Source organism: Sorex araneus, chromosome 11 (assembly GCF_027595985.1).
Source record: "Sorex araneus isolate mSorAra2 chromosome 11, mSorAra2.pri, whole genome shotgun sequence".
NCBI classification, from domain to species: domain Eukaryota; kingdom Metazoa; phylum Chordata; class Mammalia; order Eulipotyphla; family Soricidae; genus Sorex; species Sorex araneus.
This window is the reverse complement of record NC_073312.1, coordinates 12,950,265-12,968,035: the sequence shown is the minus strand read 5'-3', so window position 1 is coordinate 12,968,035 and position 17,771 is coordinate 12,950,265. Positions and strand designations below refer to the sequence as shown.

Genomic DNA, 17,771 nt, shown 5'->3' with positions numbered 1-17,771 from the left:
CAAAGTACTAAGCTCTGTCCCAGTCCTGAAAGGTTCCCTGAGCACCGTCAGGTCACCGCCCTGTGACCCCTGGCACTCTGGGCTCAAACAGCACAGTATCCTCACTCACACTGCTGTGCCGTCCATACCCCTGGGAAGCACCTTCCCCCATACCCATACCCCCTGCTGGCAAAAAATATATATATCATTAAGGTCATGGTCAAGTCCTGCAATCTGAAAGGCCTTCATGGACGGGTGAGATAGCTCAGAGGACTGAGCGCACACTTTGCAGCAGAACCTCAGGTTCGATCCCTGGTATCAGATGGTTCCCTGAGCACTGCCGGAAGTAACCCCTTAAGTATCAAGCCAGAAGGAGACCGTGAGCACCACTAGGTGTGGCAAACCAGGATCGGAACCCCAAACTGGAGTGCACACAGAGTCTAAGGCTCTCAGCACAGGCCCTCGAGACAGCTGACACTGCAGGGTAAGCAAGTGACTCTGAGCCTTTGGTAATCTGACCTCCGGGGGCCCAGAATGATAGCACAGTGGGGAGGGCAGTTTGTCTTGCACGAAGCTGATCTAAATTCGATTCCCGGCATCCCAGATGTTCCCTGGAGCTGCACCAGGAGTGATTCCTGAGTGCAGAGCAGGAGTAATCCCTGAGGATCGCTGGGGATGGCCCGCAAACAAAAAAACAGACAAAAACTGACCTGAGAACCAGTTAACTTATCTACCCGTTAGGCCAGACATGATGCACAGAGAGCCTAGATATCACCCATTATGTTCTCCCCAACGGGAAAAAAAGCCAGAATGCCCTTTCGCTCTTTGAACCAGTCATGAAAATAAGAAGCTACTTAGAATAATTTTTTAATCCCCAGTCATTTTAATATCTAAAAAGCATTAATGTCTACTAAGTTCTATATCACCTTAAGGGAAAGGCCTGTGTTTTTCTCTCATCTCTGTATTGCACAAACCTAGAACATAATAAGTGATGAATAAAAAATTGGAAACTGAATCACTACAATTAAAAATTATTTTTTCAAAGCTAGGCTTAAGATTAGTTTCAAAAATAACTGTACCATATGAATAATTATGAATACAGAGGATATTACCACTCTGACACATACTTTGTTTTTTTCCTAATTTCTTCCACCAACTGTTTGATATGATCCTCCATAAATTCTATCTTCTCATTTTTCCGGGCATGTGCTTTTTGTAGTTTTATGATCCTCTCAATCAGCATGGCCTTGTCTACTTCTGGAAAGCTATCCACAGCTACCGACGATCCAGTGTTTTCTGGAGATCGGTCTTCTGCACTGCTCCGAGCATTAAGGGACCCTGGAAAGAAATTGGTTTATGGATTATACTTAGTCTAGAGTCATCTCTAATCAAATAATATCTACTCTAGTACTATGTTCAAATATTCAGTCTAATAGGTCCAGGCATAGAATACATGAGTCCTAACTGGTCTGAGTTCTCCAAAGGGGTAAACAGGGGTAAGCAGGAGGACTGGCCAATGGTTGGAATGAATCCCAAGTGTGTGTGGAGCAGAACGTAGATAAGATAGAGAAGAGACCAGTATGACGATAATAGCTGGGAATGATCACGCTGGACAAGAACTGAGTGTTAAAAATAAGTAAAGGGATATTCTCTCAGTAACAATATCAAACTACAATACCCCAAAGGAGAGAGAGACAGAGACAGAGAGAGAAGCAAAGCACTTGCCATGGAGGCAGACTATGGGGCGGGGGCAGGGAGGGGGTGGAGGGTGATGGGAGGGAACCTGGGGACACGGTGCTGGGAAATGTCCACTGGTGGAGGGATGGGTGTTGGAACACTTTATGACTGAAATCTAATCATGAACAACTTTGTAAGGGTCTATATCACAGTAATTAAATGAAAGAGTACAATACAAAAAAATAAATAAAAGTGAAAGAGGGGCTGGAGAGATAGTACAGCAGGTAGGGCTCTTGCCTTGAATGCAGACAAACAGGGTTCATATGGTTCCCTGAGCGCCACCAAGAATAATTCTTGAGTGCAGAGCTAGGAGTAACCTCTAAGCATTGTCATATATGGCCAAAACTCTGCCCAAATAAATAAATAAAAGAAACCATTTTATACCAAATCTATGTGAATGGATAGCACTGTAGCACTGTAGCCCAGATGTCATCGATTTGCTTGAGCAGGCACCAGTAACGTCTCCATTGTGAGATTTGCTACTGTTTTTGGCATATTGAATACGCCACGGGTAGCTTGCCGGGCTCTGCCATGCATGTGAATGGATACTAATCTGAATTTTAAGATGGGTAGGAAAACTGTTTCACAGAATAAAGAAATAGGTCAGAAGAAAGGAGGTCGAGAGAAAGACATTAGAGATAAAATACTGGATAATGATTAGACTTAGAACACTGAAGCAAAATACTTTTTATAAAATTACACAAAATATCCCTTTTAAAATTCAAAGCGAAAGAAAAGCATGCCAACATTTCTCAAAACAGAGTTTCGTCTTCTTATACTCCATCAACAAACAATGGTGAGTATTTTACCTGATGAACTAGAACGACTCCCCATGCTGCTGACTTCTTTATCATAGTTTCCATTCTCAATCTGATCCAACTTTCTTCGTGCTAGTACAAAAAGAAAAAAAAAGGATTAGTCAATACCGCAGTACTGCTCAATTTGCCTCACTATCTCTGATTTTAACTGCAACTATCATTTAGGTCACACTGGCGTAACAAAGAGGAAACTTATTGACCACAAACTGCTGGCAGGAGAGCTGTAAGGACATACCTAATAAAAAGCATCTAGAGATTCGGGATCAGACAGAAACCTACGGATGGCACCAGCATCACACAGCTACACTGAACAGATCTCAAGGAGTCTGGAAAGTCTTAGAAGATCTCTATAGCATTAAAAAAAATCCCCCTTTGGGGCTGGAGCAATAGCACAGCGGGTAGGGCGTTTGCCTTGCACGCGGCCGACCCGGGTTCGATTCCCAGCATCCCATATGATCCCCTGAGCACTGCCAGGAGTCATTCCTGAGTGCAGAGCCAAGAGTAACCCCTGTGCATTGCCAGGTGTGACCCAAAAGGCAAAAAAAAAAAAAAAAAAAAAAAAAAAAAAATCCCCCTTCATTTACATCTATGGAAACGAATTGATTATGGAAAATATCTGAATGAGCTAACATGAAATAAGTAGTCTCTTACTACACTTAACCCCTCCAGGGGCTCCGCAACAGTACTCAGAGGCCAAAGGCTCACCCCGGGAAATTATCAGCCAAGTGGGCCATGAGTTTTCGGCGAGGGCCCCGAGGATGTGATACTGGGCTGGCAGTGCCAGGGATGACTCAGGTTCCTCTGGCAATGCTCAGGAATTCCACCCCATTTTAACAGAAATAAAGTAGTAGGGAAATAATAGAAATGAGAAAGTCAGAAAACACATTTATAGAATACTAGGAGAGTATTACACTATATAATCATGAACATACTCCTCAAGTTCTAAACAATAGGTGACATACACATACATAAGCCAGGAAATGAAGCGTACATACAAATACATATTGCTCAGACAATTGTATCAGGTTCTATGTAGGACTACACAGAATATACTAGAAAATCAGAATTCATCTTAGCATCCAAGGAAATGGCACAGATAATGGCAGTATGAAACAAAACATTTCATTTTTAAAGAAAATAAATTTGGTTTCATTTCCAGCTGTGAACGATCACATCTGGGTACTCAGATGTCCAAGTCGGGCACCAAACAATGCAGACATATACGTCAGAGAGGACACCAGTTATTCCGTTTCTCCCACGCCTTTTCAGGAGAGTGGCCATACTCCTGGCACTGCAGGGGCCGAGGCTCCCTGAATAAACTCAGGAATCAAACCCAGGGCACACCGACACGTCAAACATATTCTCCAGTTCTCTGAACTTCAACCTTAGAACTTACGTTTTTTATACCTGGTTTTTTTTATTTTACTTATTTGATTGTGTCAGGGATCAAAACCCCCACACAGAGGCAAGGCAAGTGTTCTGCCACTGAGCCACACAACACACAACAACCTTTAATATCTGGCAGGGGGCTGGGGGGAAGTGTAGGGGGCACACACGTGCTGCTCTGAGCCTACTCCTGGGTCGTGCTCAGAGTTCATTCCTGGCAGTGCTCAGAGCTCCTAGAATTTCTGGCTGAAATTTAAGATAAACTTATGATAAAACCTTTAAAATTTTCTATTCTTTAGTTTTCTTTTAATTGTTTTAATTGAATCACCATGAGATAGGTCATTATAAAGCTGTTTGATTAGATTCAGTCATGTAATGTTCCTAAACTATCCCTCCACCCGTGTACATTTCCCCCACCAATGTCCCCAGTTTCTCTCCCACCATCTCCCAACACCCCACCCCACCCCCAGCCTGCCTCTATGGAAGACACTTTTCCTCTTGTTTTCCCTCTCTCCTTTTGCACATTACGGTTTGCAATACAGGCACTAAGATGTCATCGTGTTTTTTCAGGGAGTTTAGTATTTTTATCAGGAAGGAACAGCTGGAATAGCCTTAACTGGGTGTGGACGTGACTGCTGAGGCGTCCAGAAGCATAGAGAGATGAAGGGAGGTAGCCCATCCCAGTTCCAAGAGAAGCCTGGAGATTTCAGTCACAAAACCTGCATACCCAATTTTTCAGTACATTAATCTCAGTGAGGCCCAACCGAGACAGTGGAGTCCGACTGGGGGCATGGCAACGATTTGGGATAGTGGGAGCAAGCGGCAGCAATTTGGGCTAGTGGGCGGCCACTGGGCTAACCCGCATCCCTCCAATGTGCCCTGGGTTATTCAGCCATATTGGGGTCCCAGATTTACTGTGTCTTTTGATCTCTTTTGAGATTTATTTATGAGTCTTGGGAGCAAAGCAGATAAATGAGTTTGTACGGTGGAGCCGGAGGTGGTTTGTGGGTGACTCACACCTATCTAAATTTGGGTAGTTTAACTTCTTAGAAAACTTGGTCCCAAGTAAGAGCCTGGCTGGAGGCATACATCGGGAACTGTGGGGTGTCTGGAGGCCCGAGGGCACCATCAGGCTGCTGATGCACTCACCCAGCAGGTTCAGGCTGACCCGCTGCTGGCACTGCAATCTCTGGGCCCCAGTGGTGACCGAAGCAGTGGCCCCAGGGAACCACAACTGGTGCCAAAGCAGCTACCGTGCATGGCTTAAGACACTCTAGGCAGCCACAGCCACCAGTCCAGCAGACACTGACCAGACGGCACACACTCCTGTCCTCGGGTTGGGTCTCCAGCCAGCAGGCGCTCGTGGAGATTTTCCTCCATAATATGCTACCAGCGGCACCATCGGAGGCGGCTGATCCAGGAGTGTGGGGGAAAAGTGGTTGCCGGGATGCCCTGCTGGTGGTGAGCTGCCTTGGCCGCTAGAGCCGGGCCCCCCGTGGTGGGAACCCGGGACACCCCCTCAACTCCAGGGCCCACACTCTGCGGTGATACCAGGTTGGATCCGAAGAGCACTGTTTATTTATGCAAAAATGCTGCCACCACGGCGGCCCGCTGTCCACAGAGGCAAGAGCTGCGGTAGCTCCGCCAGCTTTGGCGCTCCCATCTCTGCAGAGATCCCACTCCGGGCTGCATCCTGCAGCGGGCACAGGGGTGGGCTCCCGAAAGGCACTCAGGCACTCTCTGAGACGCACCTGGGGCACCACAGTAGCGCCAGGCCCCTGGCTGGGCTTGAAAAGTGCCTCTCTTAAGAAAGGACACTTACACTCACTCCCACGAAATTATGCCATTTCTGTGCCGCCACACCCCACACACAGCTCAGAGCTCCGAGGGCTGCCACGGCACCACCTGTCCCACCATCCGTGTCTGCTGCCACCCTCTGGCTCTCCAAATTTTCTGTCCTTAAGGTCCGGACAGTGGGGAAGGTACTGGCCTTGCAAGCAGCTGATCTGTGTTCGATACCCGGCATCCCATATGGTCCCCCAAGCACTGCCAGGAATAATTCCTGAGTGCAGAGCCAGGAGTAACCCCTGAGCACTGCTGAGTGTGGCCCCAAAGCAACAACAACAAAAAAGTATCTGTTCCTAGCGCCAGAGAGATGGTCCAGTGGGTAGAGGGTGCTTGCCTTGTCCACAGCCAACCTAGGGTTGAGTCCCCAGCACTGACCAGCATCCCCTGAGCCCTTGCTTGGAGTAGTCCCTGAGAATGAAGCCACAAAGAAGTCCTGAGTCCCACTAGGTGAGGCCCAAAACTCTAATAAATAAGTAAATACGTTTGCCTCTTCTTCCTGTGTTTCCGAATGATATGCAATAGAGCAGATGTTTACACTTCATAAATACATACAATTATAAATTATGTTGGAGAACACAGTGCTGAAACGCTTGTCACTGGTAAGACCAAATGGCCAAAAGAATTTCAAGGAGGGAAACTATTCAAAGGGCTGGACACACACCTGGCATGCACAAGGCCCCGAGTTCTCTCTCCAGGACTGTCAATTTCTGAGCACCAGCAGGTGTAGCCCTGGATAAGTCTGGAACCATCAGATGCCCGGCCAGGCAGTGAGTGGAGGGGCCCCCGGGCCTCTAAGCAATGGCTGGGAGACACCCCCATCTCCAATTTCAACATTATCACCTTAAGGTACTTTCTAAGTTCTTCCATTTTTGTGATTCTGTTAGGAAAAGTCCTTTAGTATCAAAGATGCCAGGACTATTCAGGAAACTACTAAAGCATTAACGAAATTTAGCAATTTGGTTTATGAATATTTTAAAGAATTAATATTTTACAAACAATGTGGTAGAATCCCAGTGTAAAACTTAATACTCTGTACACGATAATTCTAAGAATAAAACAATCAAGATCCAAGTGCGTAAGAATGGAATACCTTGCTGGAGCTGCTTGGCAAGATCCTTGATACCAGAGGCATGTTTCCGTCTCTGAGTCACTAGCTCATCTTTTAATTCTTCTACCTGGGTACCCAATGCTTTCACTTCTGTTTGTCGACAGGTGAGTTCAGCCTGCAGAGCCTGGACTTCCTCTTTTCTCAGTTCTTCCTCTTTTAATAGTCGATTCTCCTATATATATGAAGAAGATTTTGAAAATGCAGGTTTTAATATCTGATTATTTTCATTATTGCCTACATTTTAAAACCTTAAAAAAATAGAAAGCCCTTAAAAGTAGATCTTTGTCATCACTCCTTAGCAGGTTTTGCTTCTCGAGCACCTCAAATGTCACACGTAGTAATGCAGGAGACACGTTCCCAAAATAACGTGTCCCTACATCTGAACAGAACTCCTATTATGAGCAATTTGAGGATACTCTCATAATCTAAAACTATTAAACTGTCTTTACCTATATATAAAATATAGGAACCTAAGTACTTCAAAATACATACTGAGGGGATGGAATAGTGTGTAGGACATTTGCCTTGCATGTGGCTAACCTGGGTTTGATCTCTGGCACCCCATATGGTCCCCGAAGCCCTGCCAGGAGTAATTCCTGAGTGTAGAGCCAGGAGCAAACCTTGAGCATCACTGGTGTGGCCCAAACACCAAGAACAAACAAACCATAAAAAACAAAACTAAAGGAAAAACCCATACCATACTGATTCCAGTGAAGAATGGCATAAAACTTAATTTCCATATTTCAAAAGTAAACTATTTCTTCATAGTGATTTTTGTCATAAATTATTTATGGCGGAGGGAAAAAAACCGTCATGTGAAATTATTAGAATATTAGTCGATAATGAAGCGTTTAAATCAGATGAGAAAGATGGCTCAGTGGGTGGAGCGCATGCTTGTAGGCATGAGTAAGGCACCACAGGGCCCTCTGAGCGCCACCAGGAGTGAACCAAACAGCACACACAGGAAAAAGAGCTTAAAGCAACACCATCTGGCTTGGCCTACTTGAGAAATCTATGTCTTATGTTCTTCTTGCTATGTTGCTTTAAAAGTCAAATGTATACTTATACTTACCAAATTCAGATTTGTCTCTTTCATTTGTTCACACTGGCTTTGTAACTGACTTTCACTACAGGAAAGTTTATCAAATTGTGACTGCAAAGAATTGGATTCAGACTGAAGTTGTGCATTCTTACTAGTGAGCTTTTCTGTAAACAGTAGTAGCTCAGATTCTCTTTTCCTACTGCCTTCGATGTCTTTTTGTAGGTCATTAATCAAAGAATTAAGACTTTCCACTTCTTCCTTCAAATTTTCAATTTCTTGTTTACCTCTAAAAAACAAAGTTTATATTTTTAAAAAAATAAACTATTAAAAAACATGAAGTCAATGGTCTGGAAATCTTCACCTGATGAAATGCTTTATAAAGGTACTTTTTATTCATTAACCTAAATATTCATGAAAACCTCACGTGCTGAATCTAAGAGCTGGGAACTTTACATGGAGAACGACACAGTCCCTACTTCCAAAGAGCTCTCAGCCGAGTAGGGAAATTCTGAGGATGTGATCAAACCTTGTGCTGCTGGACACACAGACAGCATCAATAACTTAGTGAAACCGACATTTAAAGTGAACTTTTCCCATAAAAACACCCCAAGGGTCATCAAGTCAGACTTCTGGGGTGCCTGGCCTTTGTGCAGCTATCCAGCTCTGTGGTGTGAAAGCAGCACAAGCAGATCTAAAGAAACAGCCATCAACGTAGCTCACGTATGAAAGAAACAGTGGAATAGATTTGGCTGTGGCTCACAGTTTGTTTATTCCTGACCTAAAGGAAAAACAGGAGTTAGTGGAACAACAAGGCATGGTCAGGTAGAGAAAATGGTTAGCGATGAAGGTGGGACGAAAACAAGAGAAGGACTTTTGGTTGGTTCTTAATGATCAATATTGATGAAGATGAGGATGCATGCTATTCTTAAGAGACCATCCAATAAATTCTTGTTAACCAACTATGACTGAAACACAAGAATGGAAAATGGGGATTACAGGAGAAACGAGAGGGGAGTTCACTGATAATGTTCCAAACCACGAGAAGACATCCTAATTCACTAGGTCATCCAAGTGGCAATGGGAAAGCACTGCAAGCTTTGGAAAAGATTTCCTTTTAAAATATAAGCCAAGTAAAAGAGTCAGCAGAAAAACCAGTTCAGAAGCTGCAGCAGTTTCCCAGAAGAAAGCAAGTTATGGTTTCGATGATGTCAGCAGCCATGGAGATATAAAAAGCAAATTAACTTAAAAGAGGCCCGATTCTGAGTCCACAGTGTCTCTGGCAGATGTGGGAGGGGACGAGGAGGCAACGGGGATGTCGGTTCCTGAGCAGGAGCAGCAGAGAGTCACTCCATTCATCACTCATCCCAGGAGTGTGAGAGGAGAAGCACGCCTGTGGGCAGAACAGATGAGTCCACTTCCGACATGTTAAGGTTTGATGTAGCTTTAATACTTTCATGACTGGAGCTCAGCTATCAAAGGGCTGAAGATGATGAGTTAGAGATTTTTTTTTTTTCAGCAAACTGCAGGAGTAGCTGAATCAACAGCAAAAGAGACTTAAGACAGAAAGCAACAGCTGTAAAGGACACACAACAAGGAGAGATCAGAAAGTGGGGATGAATGGGGACAAATACCATGACAGCATTTTTATAAAATGAAGCCAAATTAGCAAAGCAATTGAAAAAAAGATCATGGCCATAGTGGTGTCAAAAAACACTGAAAATTCAACCAAGGTTGAGTTTGATAGGTGTCAACGAAAAGAGGCATTAGCGATTTCTAATGGAATGTTGGAGAAGCAGCTAGAATGAAACAGAAAAGAACAAAGAAAATGAAGAAATGGCAATAGTACAGATGATTCTATTAATAAGCTTGGGGGTGGAGGAAAGAAGAAAAAGAACAGTAGGAAAAGGAACAAGAATTTTGACATTTTAAAGACATAGTCTAAATATAGAAAGAAAAAACTTAGAGAGGCAAAGAATAAAGAAGAAACTATCAAGAAAGAGATGCAAAGGTAGAGGAGCAAGGAGTCACAGCAGCAGAGGGAACAAATTCAAAGAACAGGAGCATTTCCTTCAGAGCCACAGAAGGAAAAGAAGATTGGCTGCAGATGCAGGCAAGTTCCCAGAACTGACAGCAAGATGGTGATGCAAGTGCTAGCAAATGTATCCCATTTTTGCCTGTGAAGAAAGAGGTGATCACTTATCAAGAAAATACAGTGATGGAAGGTAAGGTGGAAGGTAGGAAAGTAAGACAGAAGACCAGAAATATGCAGGAAGGCGCTGGGGTTTGGAATGGATGTTAAGGTAATGTCTAAGGACGTTCAATAAGAGAAAAGATGCACTAATATTGCCAGTTCGGGAAACTGGCTGTGAACTGATAGCAGCATCAATCTGTATGACAGTGAGCATCGCTGGTCCTAGGTACCAAAAAGACACGAAAAAGAAAATACCTGAATTTGACCCAAATTCAGATTCAGGTTATGATAAGATCAGAGTTTCACAAAATGATTTGGTATGCAGCTAAAGAATAATGTCAGCTTCTGACTGAAAGCTACATACATGCAAAGATACGGAGAGCAATACAGCAACCTTTTAGAAGAAAAAGTGAGCATTAGGGCATAAGTGTGGCAAAATCTGAACACTAAGGAATAACAAAACTAAAATTCATTCTGTCTATATTATAAACTGCTATTGCCAATGTTTAGGGAATATAAACTTTGATTTTTAGAAGCCACAAAAGTAATCCAAAAACGTTCAAATGAAGACAGAAATTTAAATATTTTAGCTACCAAAATTATTCTCATTTAATGCAAATACTATATATAAAAATAGAATTCTGTGGTAGGATTAAAAGCCTGTAACTTAGTACAACAAAAATTGCTCATTTTATTACCTTTGATGCTGCTCCTGGATCTGATCTGCAATTTTCACTTTGTCCAATAAATTCTGTATTTCAGCTTTTTGGCGGTTAATAATTTCCTTGTACTTTGATAATTCATCTTCTGTTCTTAATCGTTCATCTTCAAGACATTTTACCTATCAAATAATCATCATCAAAGTTAAATCACTATGTTTTCTTATTCCATATTAACTATTTCAGAAAGTGGTCATATGCTAATAATATATGCTGAATTATGAATCTGTATTAGAGTGAAAAATATAATGGAAACTGAACAGTCCACAGTTTCGGTCTCAGATAATTTTGATTTTGCTCATGATTTGGTAAGGTTCAGAATGATTGTTATTTGGGGCTGGAGCCAATAGTACAGCAGGTAGGGTGGCTGCCCTGCTGCTCCTGACCCAGGTTTGATCCCCGGCATCCCATATGGTCCCCCAAATACCGCCAGGAGTAATTCTTGAGCACAGAGCCAGGAGTAACCCCTGAGCACAGCTGGGTGTGACCCAAAAACAAAAAAAATAAACAACAACAACAAAAAAACAGGCTCATTATCTTTGCTGAATCTCCACTTCCACTCCTGAGAAGACAGAATATACCTTGCAAGTACTACAACCAGCACAGAAAACAAGCAGAAGAATGGATGTGAAAGTTATTTCAGTGATCACAAGTTCAAGGTGACTACTTACAAGCTTGTTTCTGAATGACATACAAAATATTTGACATTAATATGAAAAGGAATACTTTAAAGGGATTCTTATAATTAAGATATATATAGATATACACATATATATGCATCTATATATATATGCATGCATGTGTACGTGTTAAGCTTCGGGCTCACACCTTGGGAATCTCAGGGGTTACTCCTTCCTCTGCACTAAGGAATCACTCCTGGTGGTGCTCAGGAGACTACATGGAATTCTGGGGATCAAACCCAGGTCAGGCACCTACAAGGCAAGTGGCCTACCCTCTGTACTGTCACTCCCGTTTCAATTCTTACAATAAAGACTATAAATACTGAATTCGATTCCTCTGTCCCTCTCAGAGAGCCTGGCAAGCTACTGAGAACAACTTGCACACATGGCAGAGCCTGGCAAGCTACCTATGGCGTATTCGATATGCCAAAAACAGTAACAACAAGTCTCACAATGGAAACGTTATGGGTGCCCACTCAAGCAAATCAATGAGCAACGGGATGACAGTGATACAGTGATAAATACTGAAAAGGCTGTGCAGAAAACTATTAAATATATTCGGGAGAAACAAAGACTTTCTATTGTTTCCTAACATTGTAACTTCCAACTCTTTCTAGACAATTTTCTGATAAGCCTGCCTTTAGGTCAGAGCCCAAGGGTAAGTTACAGTTACTCCAAACACACTGTGACACAAGAATATTTGGCAAACCTTTCAAAGGCGGGCCAGAGAGATAGTACAGCAGGTAGAGCATTTGCCTAGCACTGGCCAAACCATGAGCTCAATCCCCAGCATCCCATGTTACCCCAAGCATCGCCAGGAGCAATCCCTGAGGGCAGAGACAGGAGTAGCCCCTGAGCCTCACCAGGTGTGGTCCAAAATAACAAAGAAATAAAATACCAAATTTGTATCTTTGAAAGGGACACCATAAATATTTTTATTGCTTCTATAGAGTTAATACTCTACTCCTCAGTGGTGGTTTTTTTTTTTTTGGTTCATTTTGCAAAATTTATCTCTAACTATCTTTCCCCCAACAATTAAGCCTCAGAATGAGTTTAAATTATTCACCCTTCCCGTGAAGTCTGAACTGCAGATTTAATTACCTTCGTTCTTAGCGTCCGTAGTTCATCCATGCCCTCCTTAAATGTCCTCTTCAGATCTTCTAATTCCTTTATTTTGGCGTGATGCATCTTTTAAAGGTTGGGAAAAAGAACCAACAGATAATTATGTACTAACCTAGATCTTGGGGCTTAAGAAACAGTACAGCGACTAGGGTACGTGCCCTGCTTGAGGCCTTGCACCCCATGAGGTTTGTCAAGTCCTGGCCAAAAGATTTTAAAAGTAGATGGGGGGGGTGCAGACTGCAGACAACTCAAAGGCAGGAACATATGCTTTGCATACTGAAGCCCATGGGCTCCAACCCCAACACCACATGGCAACCCCACTGGCACCTCTAGGAGTGATCCCCTAGCACCTGGCTCAGAGTAGTGCCTAGTACCCCCAGGTATGGCCCCCAAACAAACAAACAAAGAAAACCTGTGCTTTTGTTCCCTCCTCTTGTCTGTTCCCTCCTCTTATCTTTACTACAAAATCCAGGGCACACACAGGACAGAACTACTTACCTCGAGTTGGTCTGATTTTTCTTGCATTTGTTTCTCAAGTTCTCCTTTTGTGACTCGAAGCTTGGCATCCAGCTCATTTGATTTAATTTCTTCTGATTCCTAAAGGAAAGAAGAAGAAAAAAGTATGACTTAATTTTTCAAGTTTTAGACTCTGAAAACTTAGGAAGGCTTTGCAATTAAGTTTACTCACTGCAAAATACAAAGATGCAACTAAGTGATTCATGCACTGAACAATGTTAAATACACTACTTTTGTACAAATAAGAACAATGTATGTAAGAAATAATTATATAACTTTGCTTGTACTCTTCATTATTCTGACATATTCAAGAATATTGACTACTGACATAGTATTGAGTATTATTTTGACACATGACACTTCTTATTATTCAAAACCGTGCTAATAAGATCTGTTTAATCTGCAAGTGTGTTAGCAAAGAAAATAACCTGTACCCGCCAAATTCAGCCTACACTCAAATTCTATAAAAAATTTAGTGAAATAAGAGCACTGATATTTCATATAATTTGTTATTAATCTATCAGGAAAGTTACACATACCTGATATGTTTTTATCATATCCTGACAGTTCTTTCGTATCTGATCTGCTTCTTCCTTTGCTTGAGTTAACTTTGTTGTCGTTTCTTTAAGTTTATCTTTAGTTTCCTGTGTTTACAAAAAAGACAGCAACAAAGCTGGTCACAGCTATGTGATGAAAGGTAAGAACAAAGATCAGAGAGCAGGGAAAGTTCTTGTCTCAGCTGCATCATTGAGGGTCTGGATACTAAAGTGGGTTGTGAGTTAACTGAGAGCCACTAAATAAAATCTGACTTGAAAGGGTTTTCAGCAAATCACTAGAACTTGCTGACCTGCTAAGACAGTAAAAGCAAAGTGTGACGCACTATTCACACAGGAGTAGAGACAATTCTTGGCTTTATGGTCATGGCAGCCATTCAAAAACTGCCTTTTTCCAGATTCACCCAACAATCTGGTTTTTGTTCCTAACCACTCTCCATTAAATTACAATTCTAAATGGCTGCTGGGTCTACTCTCTCATCAAATCTAATTACTTTTTCTGGTTTCTGACTCTTAACTTAATCTGTTCCTCTTTTAATCACTTTAAATATTCTTCCTTTGTTCCACTTTGAGGAAAATAGATTCTTCTTTCTGTTTCACTTTGTTGCCACTTTGTCTCCTTGACTTACTTTCTAGTTCATATTCTAACACTCAGCCCTAAAGCTCTTTCTCAAAATTTTCCATCAGGTGCCAGTTCAGTCCCATGGTTTTTGGATACTGTGTGGATTTCAAACGAAATTTAGTTATCATCTCCTCCTGGTCACTTCCTTTCTAAAAGAGGGAGAGAAACTTCTATTCACAGAGAGAATCTAGGGTATTTCTAGATGGCAACCGTTGAGCTTTCAGAAAGTGCAGAAAGCTCAGAAAGGGCAGCCATTGAGAAGTGAACAGAGCAGCAAAGATTGGAAAGATTTGAAAGAATGATCAAGTGGGGCCCGAGTGACAGGACAGCAGGTCAGGCGCTTGCCCTCCACGCAGCCCGCCATTCCAGGTTCCATTCCTGGCACCCCATGTAGTCACCAAGCCCGCCAGGAGTGAGCCCCAAGTGCAGAGTCAGGAGCAAGCCCTGAGCAGGACTGTGGGTGGCCCCAAAACAAAACAAAAATTTAAAAGGAAGATCAAGTAAAGGACCGGGTGTAATGACTGAGAGCAGAAGAGAATCAAGAGACAGCCTCTGGCAGGCCAACTCAAAGGATAACTGCTTTCATTGAAATGGGGACGCAATGGAGGCAACACTATCTGGCCGGCTGGAGATGTGACACTCAATATGCATGTCATCTACGCTGCCCAGTGTCAAGGGGCCAGCTGAGTATCTGAATCTGAAGTTCTGAAGCCCTCACTAGCATTCAGTAACCGTTTTCATGTTTGTTTTGTTTGTTTTTTAAAGTTCACAAATCTTTTCTTCTACAGAGCTTAATCTATAAAATACATGTATTATTCAGACAATTGTATTCAGATACAATCCTGACTGTATCTGATGTTCCCGGCACACCTGGCACAGCCACGCTGGTGCTGGGGCATCTGATCCAATGCGATGAACTCATCCTGATCACGGGGACGTAAACGGGCGGCAACCAAGCAAGTGAGCTAACATTAGATACACCTCGGGAGGGGCCTTCTTTACATACCACACTCAAAAAGAGTTTTGTTCTAAGAAGTAGGTCTGAAAGACATATTTCCGTGTGTTCTCCAGGAGGATGCAGAGGAGAAAAACACAGAAATGATTAACCAAGCGATGACTAAGTCTCCCTTGTCTAAGGCTTGCGTTCTTGGTAACCTTCCCTGGAGGGTGTGATTAGAATTCAGTAACCAGTAGGAGTCCAATGGGTGTCCAGTACTTGGTGGGCAGGGACAGAAAATAGCAAAAGATGACTAAAGACTCACTGAGAGGCTCCTGACTCTGATCCTCATCTCCAGAAGTGGCTTCCAGCGCGCCCAAGGTAACAATTCATTCTGAGTGAGTTTCCTCTCCTCGCCAGCAGGTAAATGGGTGACCATCCCAACCAAGTCGTGCTGAAAGCAACGCCCGTGTCCCACTGCCTTCCTAACCTCCTATGACCTAACCGGGGTTGTGCAAAGAGAAGGCCCCGCAAAACACTAAATAAGAGTATTCAGAAAGAACAGGTGGGCCAGGAAGAGAGCTGGGAGGGCTGGAATTAAGCTTTGCTTACAAGAGGCCTGCAACTGGTCCTGGCACCATAATGGTCTCCTGAGCACTGTCAGGAACAACTCCTAAGTAACACTAAGTGTGGTCCCAGAAAATGAAAAGCAACAACAAAGCAGGACCTGTAAAATTCTAATTTCTTACTCCAAGTTAATTTGCTTATTTTCATTTTCTACCAATCCACGCTATGATGTCAACCTTAAACCATTTCTCTGATCTACTTGCAGAGCATTTGGTTTCATGTGTCCTATTTCATAAAGCTGTGTATAAATGGACTTATTTCATAAATATCTGCTATCACCCATTCTTTGAAGCATATTGCCCAGAGAAGACGTGAGTAACTGTGTTTTCCTCCTCACCACACGCGTTCTGAGAGCTGCCGGAACGCTGTCTCATAGGATGATAAAAAAGTGCCACCGGCAGAAGACAGGACCAAGTTTAGATTCTGAAGTGAGTCAGGGAAGTCTTGTTATTGTATCACAGCATTTGGTGTTTTAATTCCTCATACTATAACCCAAAGTGAAGAGAAGTTCCAAAGCTTTCAGAGTTGGTTCCGTGCCTCTAGTCCCCCACATATATGCTGGTCAATAGTCAGCCTAGAACTTCCAGGAAACCCAATAATCTCCATCATTCTTATTGTGTACACAGAAAACTCTCCCTCCAATTGTCTTTTATAATATGCAAATACCCAAAGATCACCAACAGTTCTACCATCATAGAACTATTTAATGAGAGGACCTATAGCTGGAATTTCAGAGAACATCATTAAGTGCGCTTCTGAAATCTTGCAACTTGATTTCACATAGCATCATTAAGTGCATTTGATGAGATAACCTATGGCTGTGATTTCATATAGTGCATTTCTGAAAAATATTTCTGTGACACTGTTCTTCTATTAAAGTTACATGTCATAGCTGTGTTTGCACTGCACATGGCAGGTTCTTCAGATTTATACTGCCTCGAATATAAGCTTAGCATTTAAAATTACATGTCAGGTAACGTCCTATTTATAATTACTTTATGTAGTAAGTTGGCATTAGATATTACATCAGTGGAAGAAGAAAAATTCTTATATTTTGATTGCAATATTCTTAGCATCACTGATATTTTTGTAAATTTCTGGCTTAGTTCCAAATTTTTTTTTTATAACCTTACAGATCTCCCTTCCCCTGGAATTTCTGCTAATGCTTAAAATACAGCATACCCCAAAAATGCTTGTAAGAACAACATGTAGTGATAGTGTAAACAATGAGTAACAAGATTTAACATTCTATCCAATTTAATGTAAAAATCATGCACAGATAAATATTTTTTTTGCAATCACCAAGCTGTTCAGAGAAATCATTGAACTAGGCTTCATGCATCAGTAATTGTTACTGCATTTGCTCTTAAAATAGACTCTAATAATCTTTCCAAGCTGCTTGACCATACTCACCTTGTGTGAATCCATTTCTGCCTTTAATTTGTTTTGTGCCCATTTTACTTTAATGATGTGAGAGCTGATATCTTCCTTTAATTTATCTATCTCTCTGATAAGTCTGGTAGCTTCACCTTCCTAAAATAACAACATTACTAGATCATATTTTTCATTTTAATAATACATACTTATTTAAAAAAATTTTTCATTAAAAACAATAGTTATTTTTATCACCTCAAAATAATCAGTGCAATAATACTTTAAGTTAGGGACTGTGACATAAAATGTAACAAACCATAAAACCGATTAAAAGTTCAAACCAAGGCAGAATCTCCTGCCCCTGTACCAGGCTGTCTTCACGGGGGTCCCCTCGGATGGGGGGCAGGTTGATTTCCCTCCCTACCCCAAGCAGAGCCCCAGCAGCCAAAAACCTCCAGAACCCAGCCACAGCCATGCTCAAGGCCACTCTCCACACGCTCGGACGAGCCTC

At 42.3% G+C, this 17,771-nt stretch overlaps 1 protein-coding gene across 2 annotated transcripts in view; it reads right to left on the bottom strand.

Moving 5' to 3' along the window:
* The window catches only part of CCDC186 (coiled-coil domain containing 186), a 52,188-nt gene that overhangs the window by 5,757 nt on the left and 28,660 nt on the right, over window positions 1–17,771 (bottom strand). For both annotated transcript variants that reach the window (XM_055118684.1, XM_055118683.1), the window contains exons 6-14: window positions 17,300–17,419; window positions 13,686–13,790; window positions 13,129–13,227; window positions 12,610–12,696; window positions 10,808–10,950; window positions 7,949–8,204; window positions 6,859–7,048; window positions 2,526–2,606; window positions 1,107–1,317 (exon numbers count right to left, since the gene is read on the bottom strand). In XM_055118684.1, the coding sequence (XP_054974659.1) occupies window positions 1,107–1,317; window positions 2,526–2,606; window positions 6,859–7,048; window positions 7,949–8,204; window positions 10,808–10,950; window positions 12,610–12,696; window positions 13,129–13,227; window positions 13,686–13,790; window positions 17,300–17,419 (1,292 nt within the window). The remainder of the gene's footprint in view (window positions 1–1,106; window positions 1,318–2,525; window positions 2,607–6,858; window positions 7,049–7,948; window positions 8,205–10,807; window positions 10,951–12,609; window positions 12,697–13,128; window positions 13,228–13,685; window positions 13,791–17,299; window positions 17,420–17,771) is intronic.